Here is a 20297-nt window from a genome sequence, read left to right on the forward strand (position 1 = left end):
ATATTAGCAGCAGACACAGTACAGTGCGGTAGTTCACGGCTGTGGCTACCTCTGTGTCGGCACTCGGCAGCCCGTCCATAATTGTATATACCACCTAACCGTGGTTTTTTTTTCTTTCTTTATACATACATACTAGTTACGAGTATACTATCTCTTTATCAACCAGTCTATATATTAGCAGCAGACACAGTACAGTGCGGTAGTTCACGGCTGTGGCTACCTCTGTGTCGGCACTCGGCAGCCGGTCCATAATTGTATATACCACCTAACCGTGGTTTTTTTTCCTTTCTTTATACATACATACTAGTTACGAGTATACTATCTCTTTATCAACCAGTCTATATATTAGCAGCAGACACAGTACAGTGCGGTAGTTCACGGCTGTGGCTACCTCTGTGTCGGCACTCGGCAGCCCGTCCATAATTGTATATACCACCTAACCGTGGTTTTTTTTTCTTTCTTTATACATACATACTAGTTACGAGTATACTATCTCTTTATCAACCAGTCTATATATTAGCAGCAGACACAGTACAGTGCGGTAGTTCACGGCTGTGGCTACCTCTGTGTCGGCACTCGGCAGCCCGTCCATAATTGCATATACCACCTAACCGTGGTTTTTTTTTCTTTCTTTATACATACATACTAGTTACGAGTATACTATCTCTTTATCAACCAGTCTATATATTAGCAGCAGACACAGTACAGTGCGGTAGTTCACGGCTGTGGCTACCTCTGTGTCGGCACTCGGCAGCCCGTCCATAATTGTATATACCACCTAACCGTGGTTTTTTTTTCTTTCTTTATACATACATACTAGTTACGAGTATACTATCTCTTTATCAACCAGTCTATATATTAGCAGCAGACACAGTACAGTGCGGTAGTTCACGGCTGTGGCTACCTCTGTGTCGGCACTCGGCAGCCCGTCCATAATTGTATATACCACCTAACCGTGGTTTTTTTTTTCTTTCTTTATACATACATACTAGTTACGAGTATACTATCTCTTTATCAACCAGTCTATATATTAGCAGCAGACACAGTACAGTGCGGTAGTTCACGGCTGTGGCTACCTCTGTGTCGGCACTCGGCAGCCCGTCCATAATTGTATATACCACCTAACCGTGGTTTTTTTTTCTTTCTTTATACATACATACTAGTTACGAGTATACTATCTCTTTATCAACCAGTCTATATATTAGCAGCAGACACAGTACAGTGCGGTAGTTCACGGCTGTGGCTACCTCTGTGTCGGCACTCGGCAGCCCGTCCATAATTGTATACTAGTATCCAATCCATCCATCTCCATTGTTTACCTGAGGTGCCTTTTAGTTGTGCCTATTAAAATATGGAGAACAAAAATGTTGAGGTTCCAAAATTAGGGAAAGATCAAGATCCACTTCCACCTCGTGCTGAAGCTGCTGCCACTAGTCATGGCCGAGACGATGAAATGCCAGCAACGTCGTCTGCCAAGGCCGATGCCCAATGGCATAGTACAGAGCATGTCAAAACCAAAACACCAAATATCAGTAAAAAAAGGACTCCAAAACCTAAAATAAAATTGTCGGAGGAGAAGCGTAAACTTGCCAATATGCCATTTACCACACGGAGTGGCAAGGAACGGCTGAGGCCCTGGCCTATGTTCATGGCTAGTGGTTCAGCTTCACATGAGGATGGAAGCACTCAGCCTCTCGCTAGAAAACTGAAAAGACTCAAGCTGGCAAAAGCACCGCAAAGAACTGTGCGTTCTTTGAAATCCCAAATCCACAAGGAGAGTACAATTGTGTCGGTTGCGATGCCTGACCTTCCCAACACTGGACGTGAAGAGCATGCGCCTTCCACCATTTGCACGCCCCCTGCAAGTGCTGGAAGGAGCACCCGCAGTCCAGTTCCTGATAGTCAGATTGAAGATGTCAGTGTTGAAGTACACCAGGATGAGGAGGATATGGGTGTTGCTGGCGCTGGGGAGGAAATTGACCAGGAGGATTCTGATGGTGAGGTGGTTTGTTTAAGTCAGGCACCCGGGGAGACACCTGTTGTCCGTGGGAGGAATATGGCCGTTGACATGCCAGGTGAAAATACCAAAAAAATCAGCTCTTCGGTGTGGAGGTATTTCACCAGAAATGCGGACAACAGGTGTCAAGCCGTGTGTTCCCTTTGTCAAGCTGTAATAAGTAGGGGTAAGGACGTTAACCACCTCGGAACATCCTCCCTTATACGTCACCTGCAGCGCATTCATAATAAGTCAGTGACAAGTTCAAAAACTTTGGGTGACAGCGGAAGCAGTCCACTGACCAGTAAATCCCTTCCTCTTGTAACCAAGCTCACGCAAACCACCCCACCAACTCCCTCAGTGTCAATTTCCTCCTTCCCCAGGAATGCCAATAGTCCTGCAGGCCATGTCACTGGCAATTCTGACGAGTCCTCTCCTGCCTGGGATTCCTCCGATGCATCCTTGCGTGTAATGCCTACTGCTGCTGGCGCTGCTGTTGTTGCCGCTGGGAGTCGATGGTCATCCCAGAGGGGAAGTCGTAAGCCCACTTGTACTACTTCCAGTAAGCAATTGACTGTTCAACAGTCCTTTGCGAGGAAGATGAAATATCACAGCAGTCATCCTACTGCAAAGCGGATAACTGAGTCCTTGACAACTATGTTGGTGTTAGACGTGCGTCCGGTATCCGCCGTTAGTTCACAGGGAACTAGACAATTTATTGAGGCAGTGTGCCCCCGTTACCAAATACCATCTAGGTTCCACTTCTCTAGGCAGGCGATACCGAGAATGTACACGGACGTCAGAAAAAGACTCACCAGTGTCCTAAAAAATGCAGTTGTACCCAATGTCCACTTAACCACGGACATGTGGACAAGTGGAGCAGGGCAGGGTCAGGACTATATGACTGTGACAGCCCACTGGGTAGATGTATGGACTCCCGCCGCAAGAACAGCAGCGGCGGCACCAGTAGCAGCATCTCGCAAACGCCAACTCTTTCCTAGGCAGGCTACGCTTTGTATCACCGCTTTCCAGAATACGCACACAGCTGAAAACCTCTTACGGCAACTGAGGAAGATCATCGCGGAATGGCTTACCCCAATTGGACTCTCCTGTGGATTTGTGGCATCGGACAACGCCAGCAATATTGTGTGTGCATTAAATATGGGCAAATTCCAGCACGTCCCATGTTTTGCACATACCTTGAATTTGGTGGTGCAGAATTTTTTAAAAAACGACAGGGGCGTGCAAGAGATGCTGTCGGTGGCCAGAAAAATTGCGGGACACTTTCGGCGTACAGGCACCACGTACAGAAGACTGGAGCACCACCAAAAACTACTGAACCTGCCCTGCCATCATCTGAAGCAAGAAGTGGTAACGAGGTGGAATTCAACCCTCTATATGCTTCAGAGGTTGGAGGAGCAGCAAAAGGCCATTCAAGCCTATACAATTGAGCACGATATAGTAGGTGGAATGCACCTGTCTCAAGTGCAGTGGAGAATGATTTCAACGTTGTGCAAGGTTCTGATGCCCTTTGAACTTGCCACACGTGAAGTCAGTTCAGACACTGCCAGCCTGAGTCAGGTCATTCCCCTCATCAGGCTTTTGCAGAAGAAGCTGGAGGCATTGAAGAAGGAGCTAAAAGGGAGCGATTCCGCTAGGCATGTGGGACTTGTGGATGCAGCCCTTAATTCGCTTAACAAGGATTCACGGGTGGTCAATCTGTTGAAATCAGAGCACTACATTTTGGCCACCGTGCTCGATCCTAGATTTAAAGCATACCTTGGATCTCTCTTTCCGGCAGACACAGGTCTGCTGGGGTTGAAAGACCTGCTGGTGACAAAATTGTCAAGTCAAGCGGAACGCGACCTGTCAACATCTCCTCCTTCACATTCTCCCGCAACTGGGGGTGCGAGGAAAAGGCTCAGAATTCCGAGCCCACCCGCTGGCGGTGATGCAGGGCAGTCTGGAGCGACTGCTGATGCTGACATCTGGTCCGGACTGAAGGACCTGACAACGATTACGGACATGTCGTCTACTGTCACTGCATATGATTCTCTCAACATTGATAGAATGGTGGAGGATTATATGAGTGACCGCATCCAAGTAGGCACGTCACACAGTCCGTACTTATACTGGCAGGAAAAAGAGGCAATTTGGAGGCCCTTGCACAAACTGGCTTTATTCTACCTAAGTTGCCCTCCCACAAGTGTGTACTCCGAAAGAGTGTTTAGTGCCGCCGCTCACCTTGTCAGCAATCGGCGTACGAGGTTACATCCAGGAAATGTGGAGAAGATGATGTTCATTAAAATGAATTATAATCAATTACTCCGCGGAGACATTGACCAGCAGCAATTGCCTCCACAAAGTACACAGGGAGCTGAGATGGTGGATTCCAGTGGGGACGAATTGATAATCTGTGAGGAGGGGGATGTACACGGTGATATATCGGAGGGTGAAGATGAGGTGGACATCTTGCCTCTGTAGAGCCAGTTTGTGCAAGGAGAGATTAATTGCTTCTTTTTTGGGGGGGGTCCAAACCAACCCGTCATATCAGTCACAGTCGTGTGGCAGACCCTGTCACTGAAATGATGGGTTGGTTAAAGTGTGCATGTCCTGTTTTGTTTATACAACATAAGGGTGGGTGGGAGGGCCCAAGGACAATTCCATCTTGCACCTCTTTTTTCTTTTCTTTTTCTTTGCATCATGTGCTGATTGGGGAGGGTTTTTTGGAAGGGACATCCTGCGTGACACTGCAGTGCCACTCCTAGATGGGCCCGGTGTTTGTGTCGGCCACTAGGGTCGCTAATCTTACTCACACAGTCAGCTACCTCATTGCGCCTCTTTTTTTCTTTGCGTCATGTGCTGTTTGGGGAGGGTTTTTTGGAAGGGACATCCTGCGTGACACTGCAGTGCCACTCCTAGATGGGCCCGGTGTTTGTGTCGGCCACTAGGGTCGCTAATCTTACTCACACAGTCAGCTACCTCATTGCGCCTCTTTTTTTCTTTGCGTCATGTGCTGTTTGGGGAGGGTTTTTTGGAAGGGACATCCTGCGTGACACTGCAGTGCCACTCCTAGATGGGCCCGGTGTTTGTGTCGGCCACTAGGGTCGCTAATCTTACTCACACAGCTACCTCATTGCGCCTCTTTTTTTCTTTGCGTCATGTGCTGTTTGGGGAGGGTTTTTTGGAAGGGACATCCTGCGTGACACTGCAGTGCCACTCCTAGATGGGCCCGGTGTTTGTGTCGGCCACTAGGGTCGCTAATCTTACTCACACAGCTACCTCATTGCGCCTCTTTTTTTCTTTGCGTCATGTGCTGTTTGGGGAGGGTTTTTTGGAAGGGACATCCTGCGTGACACTGCAGTGCCACTCCTAGATGGGCCCGGTGTTTGTGTCGGCCACTAGGGTCGCTAATCTTACTCACACAGTCAGCTACCTCATTGCGCCTCTTTTTTTCTTTGCGTCATGTGCTGTTTGGGGAGGGTTTTTTGGAAGGGACATCCTGCGTGACACTGCAGTGCCACTCCTAGATGGGCCCGGTGTTTGTGTCGGCCACTAGGGTCGCTAATCTTACTCACACAGCTACCTCATTGCGCCTCTTTTTTTCTTTGCGTCATGTGCTGTTTGGGGAGGGTTTTTTGGAAGGGACATCCTGCGTGACACTGCAGTGCCACTCCTAGATGGGCCCGGTGTTTGTGTCGGCCACTAGGGTCGCTAATCTTACTCACACAGCTACCTCATTGCGCCTCTTTTTTTCTTTGCGTCATGTGCTGTTTGGGGAGGGTTTTTTGGAAGGGCCATCCTGCGTGACACTGCAGTGCCACTCCTAGATGGGCCCGGTGTTTGTGTCGGCCACTAGGGTCGCTAATCTTACTCACACAGCTACCTCATTGCGCCTCTTTTTTTCTTTGCGTCATGTGCTGTTTGGGGAGGGTTTTTTGGAAGGGCCATCCTGCGTGACACTGCAGTGCCACTCCTAGATGGGCCCGGTGTTTGTGTCGGCCACTAGGGTCGCTAATCTTACTCACACAGCTACCTCATTGCGCCTCTTTTTTTCTTTGCGTCATGTGCTGTTTGGGGAGGGTTTTTTGGAAGGGACATCCTGCGTGACACTGCAGTGCCACTCCTAGATGGGCCCGGTGTTTGTGTCGGCCACTAGGGTCGCTTATCTTACTCACACAGCGACCTCGGTGCAAATTTTAGGACTAAAAATAATATTGTGAGGTGTGAGGTATTCAGAATAGACTGAAAATGAGTGTAAATTATGGTTTTTGAGGTTAATAATACTTTGGGATCAAAATGACCCCCAAATTCTATGATTTAAGCTGTTTTTTAGTGTTTTTTGAAAAAAACACCCGAATCCAAAACACACCCGAATCCGACAAAAAAAATTCGGTGAGGTTTTGCCAAAACGCGTTCGAACCCAAAACACGGCCGCGGAACCGAACCCAAAACCAAAACACAAAACCCGAAAAATTTCAGGCGCTCATCTCTAATAAGCGACTCCTTATTTTGTCTATGTTGAATTTGTTGTTTTTGTAATTCTGCAGCACTTGCTGGACTGTGTTTAAAGTGGCCTACAACTTTTCTGCATTTGGCCAGGACATTGTCAAACGCACTGCTCTGCAGAGATACTGTGACAGAACGCTGGAGACTGTGCGCAGTGCAGGAGACATGTTCAAAAGGCAGGTGTCTTGCAGCAGCAATCATATTTCTTGCACTATCTGTGCTAAGTGTGCCGACTTTATCTGAAATGTTCCACTCCTGTGCAACATGAATAAAATGTTCAGCGCACGTTTCAGCAAAATGTCTCTCTTCTGTTTTCATTACAGTCAGAGCATGTGAATGTAGCTCCCAGTGTTCATCAATATAATGCACTGTAACTCCGAGGTAATTATGGTTACCCAGCGATGTCCAGTAATCTCCAGTGAGAGCAACACGTGGTGCACATTGTAACGCCATCGCTTTTGTAGTCCTCTCATTTTCATACAAGTCATATATTCTTCTTGTGATGGTGCGTCTTGAGGGAGGCTCATACGTGCTGTCATTCGTTGCGATCTTAAGAACGTTCCTCAGACCGACATCTTCGACAATACTAATTGACCTGCAGTTTGTAGCTATCCACTTTGCTATGTTATTTGTTAGCTTTTCTTGCTTTTGTTTATCTATACTTCTCCCATACGCTGTATCCAATGTAGTCTGCCGAAGCTTCCCTCCACTGTTTGTTTGAGTGGGTGAGTTGCTGGCATCAACGGTGTGTATTGCATTTAAGTGATACTTCAGACTCGAAGTACTCCGGTGATAAGAAAATTCAGCAGCGGGATCTGGGACCTTCCAATGGGCCCGGGTAGAGTATCCGCACCCCCCTTCCTTCTTGGTGCCACTGGGGATAGATAGATAGATATATATATATATATATATATATATTTAAAAATGTATGTGTATATGTAGATATATATGGTTATTTATTTTTATATATATATATATATATATATATATATATAATGCGTGTGTGTGTGTGTGTGTGTGTGTGTGTGTGTGTGTGTGTGTGTGTGTGTGTATATATATATATATATATATATATATTGAAAGGCAGTGCCTCAGATATTATTAATATCAGCAGCCAGGCTAGGAGCTAGCAGGATTGACGCCTCACCTCTACTCAGGAGGACGATCAATCACCCTGGTAGTCTCAGGCTGCCTGCTAGGTGACACTTATGGATTCTCTCGCTTCCTTCAGGGCGCGGTGGTGTCGGGGTAGGTCCTGACATCATTACATATGCGGCGCAGCAGGGAGCAGATAGTGAATCCTTTTATTGTGCCGCCATATACAGTTGGCGCACCATTCGATCCGCCAGTGCCGTGGGACGGAAAAGAATGGAGGTCGTGGCCCGGGGTGGAAAAGGGGTGCGGTGGGGACTCAGGCGGCTTGTGACAGGCTGCTGTAACAGGAAAAAATGTTTTCCTGTCTGCAGCAGCAACTCTGCAGAATCTGTGGGCTTATTTTAATAGGGAGGCCTGGAGCTGCAGCTCCATCCGCCCCATTGTTAATCCGGCCCTGGCCGCCACCAGCTTCGTCTTCTGACAGAATCAGATGCTCTGCCTTTGCTCCCCCTGCACTATGTCCAGGAACTCAGGAGAGATGTGATGACGTCTCTTCCAGCCTCAGCTGACTCCCATAGTGCTCTGCGCCATGAGGAGCCTCTGTGTTTGGTTGGAGGGGCCCTTAATGGGGGGAGGATGAGGAGGCATTCCATCCAGCCAGTGATGCCTTTCCCACAACACATATGTACTGTGGGCCAGTGACGTGCGGTGGGGTGAGGCAGAGCCTTTCCTGTCATACTAACATTTGTGTACACACACAAAGGCGCAGTTGTGGTCAATGTAGATGTAAACCAGGTTGATTTTGCCATGTAGATGATTTCCACTTTAAAAAAACAGGCTAACTCTCACAAAATCTCTCACTTTCTGATTCTCACACCCTATTACATTCCCCCCATAATCGTATAGTGTACAATATATTCAGTTTGAGACTTTGCTGCACAATATTGAAGGATAATCTCTACCTAGGAGTAGACCTGATCCTCGTTCCCCTCCTACTTGTTAGGAGCACTAATTTTTCATTTGTTACATAGAAACATAGAAGTTGACGGCAGATAAGAACCACTTGGCCCATCTAGTCTGCCCCATTTTTTTTTCTTTTTTACATTATTTTTTTCTCTAACCTTGTTTGATCCTCATTTCTTTGTAAGGATATCCTTATGTCTATCCCATGCATGTTTAAATTGCTCCACTGTCTTAGCCTCTACCACCTCTGATGGGAGGCTATTCTACTTGTCCACTACCCTTTCTGTGAAGTAATTTTTACTCAAATTTCCTCTGAACCTCCCCCCCTCCAGTCTCAGTGCATGTCCTCATGTTCTATTGCTTCTCTTCATTTGGAGAATGTTTCCCTCCTGGACTTTGTTAAAACCCTTGATATATTTGAAAGTTTCTATCATGTCCCCCCTTTCTCTTCTCTGCTCCAAACTACACATATTGAGATTTCTTAGTCTTTCTGGGTATGTTTTGTGATGTAGGCCATGCACCATTTTAGTTGCCCTTCTTTGTACAGTTTCTAATGTATTAATATCCTTTTGAAGATATGGCCTCCAGAATTGAACACAGTATTCTAGATGAGGCCGTACCAATGACCTATACAGTGGCATTATTACTTCTTTCTTTCTGCTGCTGATTCCACTCCCAATGCAGCCAAGCATCTGACTAGCCTTCCTCATTGCTTTGTTACATTGCTTACCTGCCTTTAAGTCACCTGAAATGGTGACTCCTGGATCCCCTTCCTCCTCAGTAGTTTCCAGTATAGTGCCATTAATACTATAATTAGCCTTTGGATTTTTGAGACCCAAGTGCATGATTTTGCATTTTTTAGCATTAAACTGTAATTGCCACACTCGTGACCATTCCTCTAATCTACCTAGATCCTCAATCATTTGTTTTACCCCACCTGGTGTGTCTACCCTGTTGCATACCTTTGTGTCATCTGCAAAAAGGCAAACTTTCCCTTTAATGCCATTTGCAATGTCACCAATGAAGATATTAAAAAGCACTGGTCCAAGTACAGATCCCTGGGGTACTCCACTGGTAACATTTCCCTCCTGTGGATGCACTCCATTTACCACAACTCTCTGTTTTCTATCCTTCAACCAAGATCTTATCCATTCAATAATCCTAATATCCAATCCCAAACTTTCAAGTTTATTTAGTAGTCTGCGATGTGGAACAGTGTCAAAAGCCTTACTAAAGTCTAGATAAGCTATATCCATGGCTCCACCTTTATCCATCACTTTAGTCACACAGTCAAAAAAGTCAATAAGATTTGTTTGACATGATCTCCCCCCAGTGAATCCATGCTGTTTGGGATCCTGTAAATTGTCGGATTTGAGATAATCTACAACTCTTTCTTTTAAGAGTTTTTCCATCAATTTCCCTACTACTGATGTAAGACTCACTGGTCTTTAGTTGTTTGCCTCTTCCTTGCTTCCACTTTTGTGCAGTGGGACTACGTTTGCTCTTTTTCAGTCCTCTGGAATTACTCCTGTAGCTAATGACTGGTTGAATAATTCTGTCAATGGTGCTACCAGTACTTCATTAAGTTCTTTTAGTATCCTTGGATATATATCGTCTGGCCCCATAGATTTGTTCACTTTCAGCTTTGAGAGTTCTGTTAGGACCTTCTCCTCTGTAAATGTACTTGTTCCATTTTCCTGAATATCCCTGCAACCTAACTGTAGCCCCTTCCCCTCTCTTTCAGTAGTAAATACTGAGCAAAAATAATTATTAAGATGATCTGCTATTACATTTTCTCCCTCAACAAGACTCCCAGTCTCTGTCTTTAGTTTTATTATTCCGCCTTTTGTTTTTCTCCTTTCGCTTATATACCTAAAAAAAAGTTTTGCCTCCTTTACCCACTGACTGGGCCATTTTCTCCTCAGCTTGTTCCTTTGCACATCTGATTACCTTCTTAGTCTCCTTCTGTCTAACAAGATATATCTCTTTGTCTTCATTATTTTGTGTCTGCTTATATTTCCTAAAAGACATCTTTTTTGCTTTCACAATATTTGCTACTTCTTTCGCAAACCACACTGACTTCCTTTTCCTTGTGTTTTTCCTAACACTTTTGATACAAAGGTCTGTTGTCTTTAATACTGCACATTTTAATGTTTCCCACCTCTCCTGCACTGCTTCCAAATTCCTCCACTCTGCCAAAGAATCGCTTACACATTTTCCCATCCCTACAAAATCAGCCTTCCTAAAATCCAACACCTTTGTTTTATGGGATGAGTCAGTCTCTGTCTTTATGCTGAACCATACTGCTTGATGATCACTGGATCCCAGGTTTTACTTTTACGTTCGATATTCTGTATCCATTTGTAAGTATTAAGTCTAATATTGCGTCTTTCCGAGTGGGCTCCCTCAACAATTGATGGAGGGATGCTCCCTGAAGGGAATTTAAAATGTCCCTACTTCTAGCGGTACTAGCAACAGACACCTCCCAGTTTACATCAGGAAGATTAAAGTCTCCCATGATTATTACCTCTCCTTTTAATGCCATTTTAGTTATGTCCTGCAATAGGTTCTTGTCGAGTTCCTCTTCCTGACCTGGTGGCCTGTATATCACGCCAATATGAATAATCGACTTCTCCCCTGTTTCTATAGTCACCCAAAGGGCCTCAGTTTTTTCTTCAATACTTTGTATCAAGGTAGTATTTATGCTTTTTTTTTTTTACATACATTGCTACCCCTCCTCCGACTTTTCCAATTCTGTCCTTCCTAAATAAAGTATATCCCGATATAGCTATGTCCCAGTCATGATTTTCATTGTACCATGACTCTGTAATTGCCACAATGTCTATATCATCCCTTGTCATTATTGCAATTAGTTCTGGGATTTTATTTCCTAAGCTCCTACCATTTGCACACATAACTTTTAGAGTTTTGTTTGTGCTTTTTCTGTTCCTAGATATGTTCTTCTCTCTGCCTATGTTTATTCGGTTTTGATCTGAATTATCTTCTGTTACTGTGGCTATGCTTCCTATTCCCTTTGCCTGCAGAAACAATACCTCTGTGTTGGGGGAGCAGATTTATTTATTCCTGTTTGGTTCACTGCCCCCCTCTGTTAGTTTAAATAGTTCTTGATGAAGCATCCAAACTGTTCAGTTAGTATTCTCATTCCCCTTGAGGATGGGTGCAGGCTGTCACTTTTGTATAAGCTCCTATCATGCCAGATGGTGTGACTATGGCCTATAAATCCAAATCTCTCTTCATTGCACCATGTCCTTAGCCAAACATTGAATTTTCTGATGCGATGAGTTCTGTCTTCCCCTCTGTGTACTGGCAATACTTCTGAAAAAGATACAGTGGTTGCCACCTGCTTCAGAGCAGTCCCTAACTTCCTAAATTCATCTTTTACGGCCATGAGTTCAGCATTTGCCAGGTCATTTGTCCCTAGGTGGACAATGACATCCACCTCCCCATCTTTTCTTGCTGCCTTCACAATTCTTAACATGCGCTCTTTGGGGGTAATTCCAAGTTGATTGCAGCAGGAATTTTGTTAGCAGTTGGGCAAAACCATGTGCACTGCAGGGGAGGCAGATATAACATGTGCAGAAAGAGTTAGATTTGGTTCGGTTATTTTGTTTCTGTGCAGGGTAAATACTGGCTGCTTTATTTTTACACTGCAAATTAGATTGCAGATTGAACACACCCCACCCAAATCTAACTCTCTCTGCACATGTTAAATCTGCCTCCCCTGCAGTGCACATGGGGGGTAATTCCAAGTTGATCGCAGCAGGAAATTTTTTAGCAGTTGGGCAAAACCAAGTGCACTGCAGGGAGGACAGATATAACATGTGCAGAGAGAGATAGATTTGGGTGTGGTGAGTTCAATCTGCAATCTAATTTGCAGTGTAAAAATAAAGCAGCCAGTATTTACCCTGCACAGAAACAAAATAACCCACCCAAATATGACTCTCTCTGCACATGTTATATCTGCCTCCCCTGCAGTGCGCATGGTTTTGCCCAACTGCTAAAAAATATCCTGCTGCGATCAACTTGGAATTACCCCCATGGTTTTGCCCAACTGCTAACAAAATTCCTGCTGCGATCAACTTGGAATTACCCCCTTTATCCCTTGGAGCTGTGGCTCCAGGTAAGCACCTTACTTGTTTCTCTACTTCATTTGCATTTTCCAGATGTATTCCTCTAATAATGGAATCTCACAAGAGAAGTGCAGTCCTTTTTGGAGATGCAATTTTCCTGTTCCATTTCCTGTTCCAATAGTTGGCACGATAACAATTCGATAAATGTAAAAGAAACCTTTAAACACAGAAAACTAATACATGTAATACAGAGAGAACCCTCACATTAGTTGAATACACAAATGATGCGAAACCAAGCAATTCTTTAAGGGAAAAGACAAATAATGAACATAATGGTGCAGAATTTATATGTACAGTACTGTATTTATGTGTGTGTGTATGTGTGTGTGTGTTTGACTTTGTATGTATGTATTTATGGATCTATGTATGTACTGTATGTGTGTATGTAATATGTATGTGTGTACAGTATGTGTATGTACAGTATGTATGTATGTATCTATGTATATATGTGTGTATGCTTTACAGGTTTACAAGAATATAGTACGTAGCACGCGATACAGGGAGACAGAAAGATTAGTGAGAACTGATGACATATGAAGAAAAGCCTGTGTCAAACAATTTACATTCTAATCAGGTTTCTGGAAAAATAAATGATAACAGTAGGCAATAATATAGCGCATACATCAACACATACCTGCCTACTCTCCCGGATCGTCCGGGGGGCTCACGAAAGTTGGGGGTACACTTCTTCCCCCCCCCCCGAAGAGTAGGCAAGTCTCCTGGATTGCCGCCACCCCCTGCACTCGCACATAACTCAGGCACGCTAAAGAAGCAGATTACGTGATTTGCCGGGAATTGCGTCATCATGGCATTGTTTAGTGGGGGGCATGGCCACAATTATGCGATTTTGTCACCACGCCCCCACTCTGCCCTCTTTGCGTTATCGCGCCCATCGACGCGCCCCCCAAATTCTGCACCACGCCCCCACAATGCCGACTTGGCTGCTTCCTCCCGGAGGAGGCAGCCAGAAGGTCGGCAAGTATGTATCAACATGAACCTCAGGTGTAAAAGTAGGTGCAATATAGTTTTATAGGTTGATTCTTGGAGTATAGTGGTTCCAAAAGAATCATAAAATTTGATGATAAGAACTAATTTTATTTTTCTGTTGGGATCCAATTAACCTATCAGTATATTTTTGGAGTGTGGAAGGGAAACCAGAGTACCCGGAGGAAACCCATGCAAGTACGGGGAGGATATACAAACTCCACACAGTTAAGTATGTGGTGAGAATCAAACCCACAATCTCAGTGTTGTGAGGCAGGGGTGTAGTATGGTATGCCGGCGGCCGGGCTCCCGGCGACCAGCATACCGGCGCCGGGAGCCCAACCGCCGGCATACCGATAGCGCGGCGAGCGCAAAGGAGCCCCTTGCGGGCTCGCTGCGCTCGCTACGCTGCGGGCACGGCTATTTTATTCTCCCTCCAGGGGGGTCGTGGACCCACACGAGGGAGAATAGCTGTCGGTATGCCGGGTGTCGGGATTCCGGCGCCAGTATACTGTGCGCCGGGATCCCGACATTCGGCATACTGAAAACCACCCGTGAGGCAGTACTGCTAACACATTATAAGAAAAAGGGCATAAGTATGACAATTCTGTGTTGGAATAGTGGATATAGGAGGTAATACAGACCTGGTCGCACGCAGGCTGTTTTTTGCAGTGCTGCGACCAGGTAATCGCCGCCTACAGGGGAAGGGGGAAATCGCAGTGCAGGGGTGTGAACGGCTGTGCAGAGAGCTGCACAAACTAAAATTTGTGCAGTCTCTGCACAGCTCAAGACTTACTCAGCCGCTGCGATGATCCTGGATGGAGCTGACATCAGGGACCCTCCCTGGAAATGGCCGGGCACGCCTGTGTTTTCCTGGACACTCCCTGAAAACGGTGAGTTGCTGCCCACGAACACCTTCTTCCTGTCAATCTTCTTGCGATCGCTGGTGCAATCGCTTTCTTAGTAAGTTCTGTCGCTGCCCGGTGATCCCCGTCACCGGCGCCCGACGTGCCTGTGCACTGTGGTGCATGCGCATGCGCTGTTCAGACCCGATCGGGTCTGAATGACCCCCATAGGCATTCTCGCTAATGAAAAGTATAGACAGTTAGTAGGAATATAAATGTTATTAAGTTCCAGAAAGCAGAACGGTTTTACAAAAAAATTGTATAGCAAATAATTTGCCCATGGCAAGGGGCGCTCAAAGAGAGGAGAGGGCTCGTGTACGGGCTCCATGTGAAACCCCACCTCTCTGACAGTGCAATAGATTCTGGCTTTGTGACAGACCCTACTGCGCATGAGCAGGTTTCTGGGATCATGGTGTCTGTGCTTTATTACCAGAACTTTTCTCTTGCAAATGTGCAAATCACTTTGAAAATAGCCACTCACCATTTTCTGGGTGATGTCTGCTGCTCTGCATCTAGATACACCATAGATACATAGCCCAACAGGAAAAGGGTCCGGCTATTTGTTTGGGTTCTGGACACTGGGCAGACAGTCAATTGGTCGTCCTCAAATGGTCAATATACAATAGGTCGACCTGGTCAAAATGTTGACATGGTCAAAAGGTTTAAAGTAAATGTCAACTGTCTCTAATGTCGACAGGTAAAAAAGGTCAACAGGTTCAAAAGGTTGACATGGCAATGGTTGACAAGTTTTTTTTTCTTCTTCATTTTTTTCAACTTTTGCTTCATTTATCATCCACATGGACTACATTTGGGAATAGCAACCTATGTTGGGTGCAGCGGTAGCGGAACGAGCCACCTTGAATGAAGTGTAGCCATCGAAGCGAGCCTTGCGAGGGTACATGGTACACTAAATGGAGTAACATATGATTAAACTGTTACGATTGGACTTGTAAGATGCCACGGAGTACTCCATTACTACTAGAGAATGTTGAGGCCTTGGACTTGCTAGATGTCGCAGGGAGCTCCGGTACTATTGGGGTATAACTCCTAGAGCCCTCAAGAGGCTTTTCACCATCAGCAACCCCCCTGCTGTTACCTCAGTGATAGTTGCACACACTGGTACTTAGGAAGTCCCCTGGACTTAATTCCTTCAGCAGTAGGAGCTCACCCAATAGACCAAAGACCTGGGATTGCACAGAATAATGACAGAGATGATACGACAGTGACTTGGTATCAAAGAAACAATTCAACAAGACTTCAGTAACACTGGGTCCTATGAGTACAACCCGTTCCAGTGTTAGCAGAGAGGTTGAGTATGATGTAGACTGATGCAGATTGGCCTGTATTTCAGAAATGGCTGTGGCTTTCTAAGTATGGCCCACAATCCCCAGCGGCTGGTGGGAAGTAATTTGATGTCCCGTTCACCTAGCAATGACTGGGACTAGCACTGAGCCTCTGCAGCAGCTTGTGACAGAAACATACAAAATTACACCCCAAAAACTTTTTAAAAACAAACTTGTGTCAATCTTTTTGTGCAACCATTTGCATGTCGACCTTTTGACTCTGTTGACCTTTTGAACCTGTTGACCTTAGACACGGTCAACCTTTTGACCCTGTCGACCTTTTGGTTCTGTCAACCTTTTGCATGTTGACCATATATGGTCGACCTTTTGACTATCTATATACTGTAGATCCATTGATCCACACAAACTAGTTTCATTAAAAAAACAAATTTATATCAAAGTGATATACAGTAGGTAGAGGCCCATGTGTCAATATTTTTGCCGCTCATCACTGTATTTAAACAGATTTAACTGTGTGATCAACACTATATTGCTGATTAGCAAGCAAATCAGACTTCATTTTGCAGGCTAGAGTATAGCTAATACCCCTTTTCCACTAGTAGCAGAGGACGCAGCCGTGTCGCCTGACACGGCTGCGACCCGTGCTACAGCGCCCTTTCAGACAGCGCTCCCCAACCCGGCATATTGCCGGGTTCGTGACGCTGCTAGTGACGTGGCAGGGGCGGTGCTGGGAGATCACATGATCTCCCAGCGCCGCCCTCCCATACACTGTGAATGGGAGCCGTGTCGCCTCGACACGGCTCCCGTTCACACTAGACATCTAGCCGGGTTGAACATGTGTTCAACCCGGCTAGCTACCCGGGTAGGATTCCCGGATCACTTGATCCGGGAATTTGCAGGGGGACCCTTTTCCACTAGGTAAAAACACGGGTAAATGCGCGCCCCCGCGTATTTACCTGTGTTTTAAGGAGCTAGTGGAAAAGAGGTATAAGAGCCCAAGCAAGTGGCTAGTGCACAAGAGTGTACTTCTATCTAATGCAAAATCGTGTGCCCTCTTTGGTGTATAGTGGGTATAGATCATGCCTAACAGGAGGTCCAGGATTGTCCTAGAATGGACATATTTTTTTCTAAACATTAGATTTTTATTGATTACAAAATATGCAGAAGGTAAGCATACAGTCAGCTATGGAGCATCATATCATCAAATACAAAAAGTACACAGATAATGAAATCAGCAGCCGTATACATGAAATCTCAAGTACACAAAACATAGAATACACTCAGAAGAAATAAGAGGGGGGACAAAAGATACAAAAGACAAGAAAACAATAGGGTAAATGAGTAGACAAGAAAAAACACATTGCACATGCTCAGGGGCATAGCTATCATAATAAAACTTGTACACCTATAAGGCCGTTTCAGAGTTCGGAGACCTCAAAATAGACAAATCAATAGGATCACTGCAAACAGTTGAATGTCCCTGTCTTTCTCGGTATTCATTCCACTTAAGCCATCTCATATGAATTGAGGAAGCCGATGAAGAGTATTCGCTACCGGCTGTCTCAAATTCAAAATGTTTATGAGTTTTATTTTAATAATGTTCTGAATGCATGGTACCGACTGTGATTTCCACAGTTGCCCAATTGCAGCTTTACTTGAAATCAAAATATGGCCTAGAATGTAACTATTACAATTTAGTAAACGGTGCTCAGTGTGATGGAACAAAGCGAGATCTGGATTGTCAGGGAGGTTTATTCCCAGTACCTTACGTATAAGAGAGAACACCTCAGTCCACAGCAGCCTCAGAACCGGATACTCCCAAAAGATGTGGAAGATAGTACCAACACAGCCACAATTTCTCCAAGAATGGGCAGATTTTTTAAGCTGCAATTGTTTACAAGGCAAAACCAAGTTGGTTTTGCCTTGTAGATGTTTGCCATTTAAAAAATACGCCCATTCTCGGACGAAATCCTAGACCTCCGGAAACTTGGACACTATTACATTTACCCCATAGTGTGGAAAGTCGGGACAAACTTTAAGGTTAGTCAATGTTATAGCTAGTGGTCAAATTAGCCTATCTCTGACTAAGGTGCAGAACAGAAACCAGACGACTGTGGTGTCTAGTGTGCAAAACAGGCAAAACAAGCTGTACTGAGTGGGCCCTCACTTAAGACATGGGCAGTACAGATGGGGTAATGGTTAGCATTACTGCCTCCCAGCACTGAGGTCACGGGTTTGATTCCCACCATGTGCCTAACTGTGTGGAGTTTGTAATTCTCCCCATGCTTGCGTGGGTTTCCTCCGGGTACCCAGGTTTCCTCAAATAAACTAAAGATTACAATAATCTAGGTGGAAAAGAACTTGAGCAATATGATGGACATGACAGGTATAGCCGTTGTAGACATTTTTTGTTACGGTGCAATTCTTTTCCCCATTCCCTACTTCATCCTCCTCCCCCACCCCTGCCTATTGATTACCACTGACAAATCATCTGCTTACTGTTAGCATTAATCTGAGTGGGGGTAACTGGAGTTATAGACTATCCTGTGCACAAATAAATATATGCCTGATGTTTTTCAGAGAAACAGAAACTCTTCTCTCTTTTCAACATCTTTGAAAGATACCCTCCAAAAAAAGATCAGCATATTGGAGCATCAGATACATGAAAAACACAATATCTCAGAGCACCATGATAAGGAACATGATCAGACACATGAGAACCCAGTAAGACACAAGGTGAACAGCACTCTTCCCATCAATGAGAAAGGTAAGAGGCCCATTAGATAAAGAAGCAATTGGATGTATTCATGTCATTAAAGGATACTAGCTTTGGGTGTAGGGCACTAAGGAAAAACTAAAAACAATGCGCCTAATTCAGACCTGATCATAGATGTGCTAATTTAGCACATCTACAATCAGATACACAGACATGCGGGGGGACGCCCAGCACAGGGCTAGTCCACCCCGCATGTCAGGCCCGACCCCCCAACACACAAGTACCCCCGCACAAATACAAAAGCATTGCACAGCGGTGATGCATTTGTACTTGAAGAGTAGCTCCCTGGCAGCGCAGCTCCTGCGCGCTGGCAGTGAGCTACCCATCGCTGTGCCGGTCGCAGTGGCTGCGTGTGACATTACGCAGCCACCACGGCCCGCCCCCCGCACGGTCCGGGCAAACCTGCATTGCCCGGACCGCCACTCCCTAAACGGCGACAAACACCGCCGGCCCACCCAGCGACCACCTCTGCCTGTCAATCAGGCAGAGGCGGTCGCAGGGATGAGACAGGCGGTGGCTGTCTGGCACGCGTCGGCGCATGCGCAGTTCAGACCTGATCGGGTGCTGAGCGAAAACGCACAGCACCGATCAGGTCTGAATTAGGCCCAATATTTTGAAGATTCTTTGCAGTATTTCTCCCATTCCCTGCAAACATCCACCACTCCGTGGGGCAGATGTATTAAACCTGGATAAATGGTAAAGCAGTGAAGAGTGCAAGGTGATAACGCACCAGCCAATCAGCTCCATTATGTAAATTTACAGTTAGGAGCTGATTGACTAGTGTGTTATCACCTTCCACTTATCACTGCTTTATCACTTCTCCAGGCTTAATACATCTGCCCCTGTGTTCTCTAACAGTGCAGCATTGCTATTTCCCTATCTATTAAGCCAGACCATTTCCCCAGTGTTATCAATACACCCCCGCTGTCACCCTCCCATCACATGGACAGGAAGGTAGGTGGATCATTACCAAACCTTCTAAAGAGTGTGTTATCTAACTCTCTCTGCACATGTTATATCTGCCCCATCTGCAGTGCACATGGTTTTGCCCATTAGAGGAACATTTTGCTTTTGCGATCAACCTTGAATTAGGTCCAATGTTTTTTCTTCATTCATCCTTATTATGTACGTCCTGTACAGAGTCACAGTACATATTTGGTTGCATGGTATCAGAAATGAATGGGGAGTTAGTAGACAGTGACTGGGAGGTAACCGGGGGTTGGCTAAAAAATGCACAGAGATGTTGCATCATATGGGAGTGTCGCAGGCGTATCACTGAAAGCAGTTGTATATAAAGATGCTGAACCGGTCACAGAGGAGGCCATACTCAGATGGACAAACTGTACCTGCCATTGGCAAGTTTCAATGGTGCGACCAGTGGTGGTGTCTATAAATTTACCAAGAAATATTTCAGCGTCTACAGATGCCGAAAGTGGCCATATCGGTCCTTGCACATCTGGCACCTGGATGTACACCAGGGAAGGACATTGTAGGGGAATTAGCATAAAGACACTGACATAAATGACTCCGAATCAGACCAAATGAACTGTACTGTATACTGTACACCTTTACATTTACCCTTATCAACAACAACTACACTGCTCAAAAAAATAA

The 20297-nt window shown here is 45.4% G+C and overlaps 1 protein-coding gene across 1 annotated transcript in view; it reads left to right on the forward strand.

Moving 5' to 3' along the window:
- Window positions 1-20297, forward strand: part of LOC134966225 (neuronal pentraxin-1-like) — a 192613-nt gene that overhangs the window by 160376 nt on the left and 11940 nt on the right. The window contains exon 2 of the mRNA XM_063942792.1: window positions 18488-18674. Coding sequence (XP_063798862.1) covers window positions 18488-18674 — 187 coding nt within the window. The remainder of the gene's footprint in view (window positions 1-18487; window positions 18675-20297) is intronic.

This window comes from Pseudophryne corroboree, chromosome 10, assembly GCF_028390025.1.
Source record: "Pseudophryne corroboree isolate aPseCor3 chromosome 10, aPseCor3.hap2, whole genome shotgun sequence".
Classification (NCBI taxonomy): Eukaryota; Metazoa; Chordata; class Amphibia; order Anura; family Myobatrachidae; genus Pseudophryne; species Pseudophryne corroboree.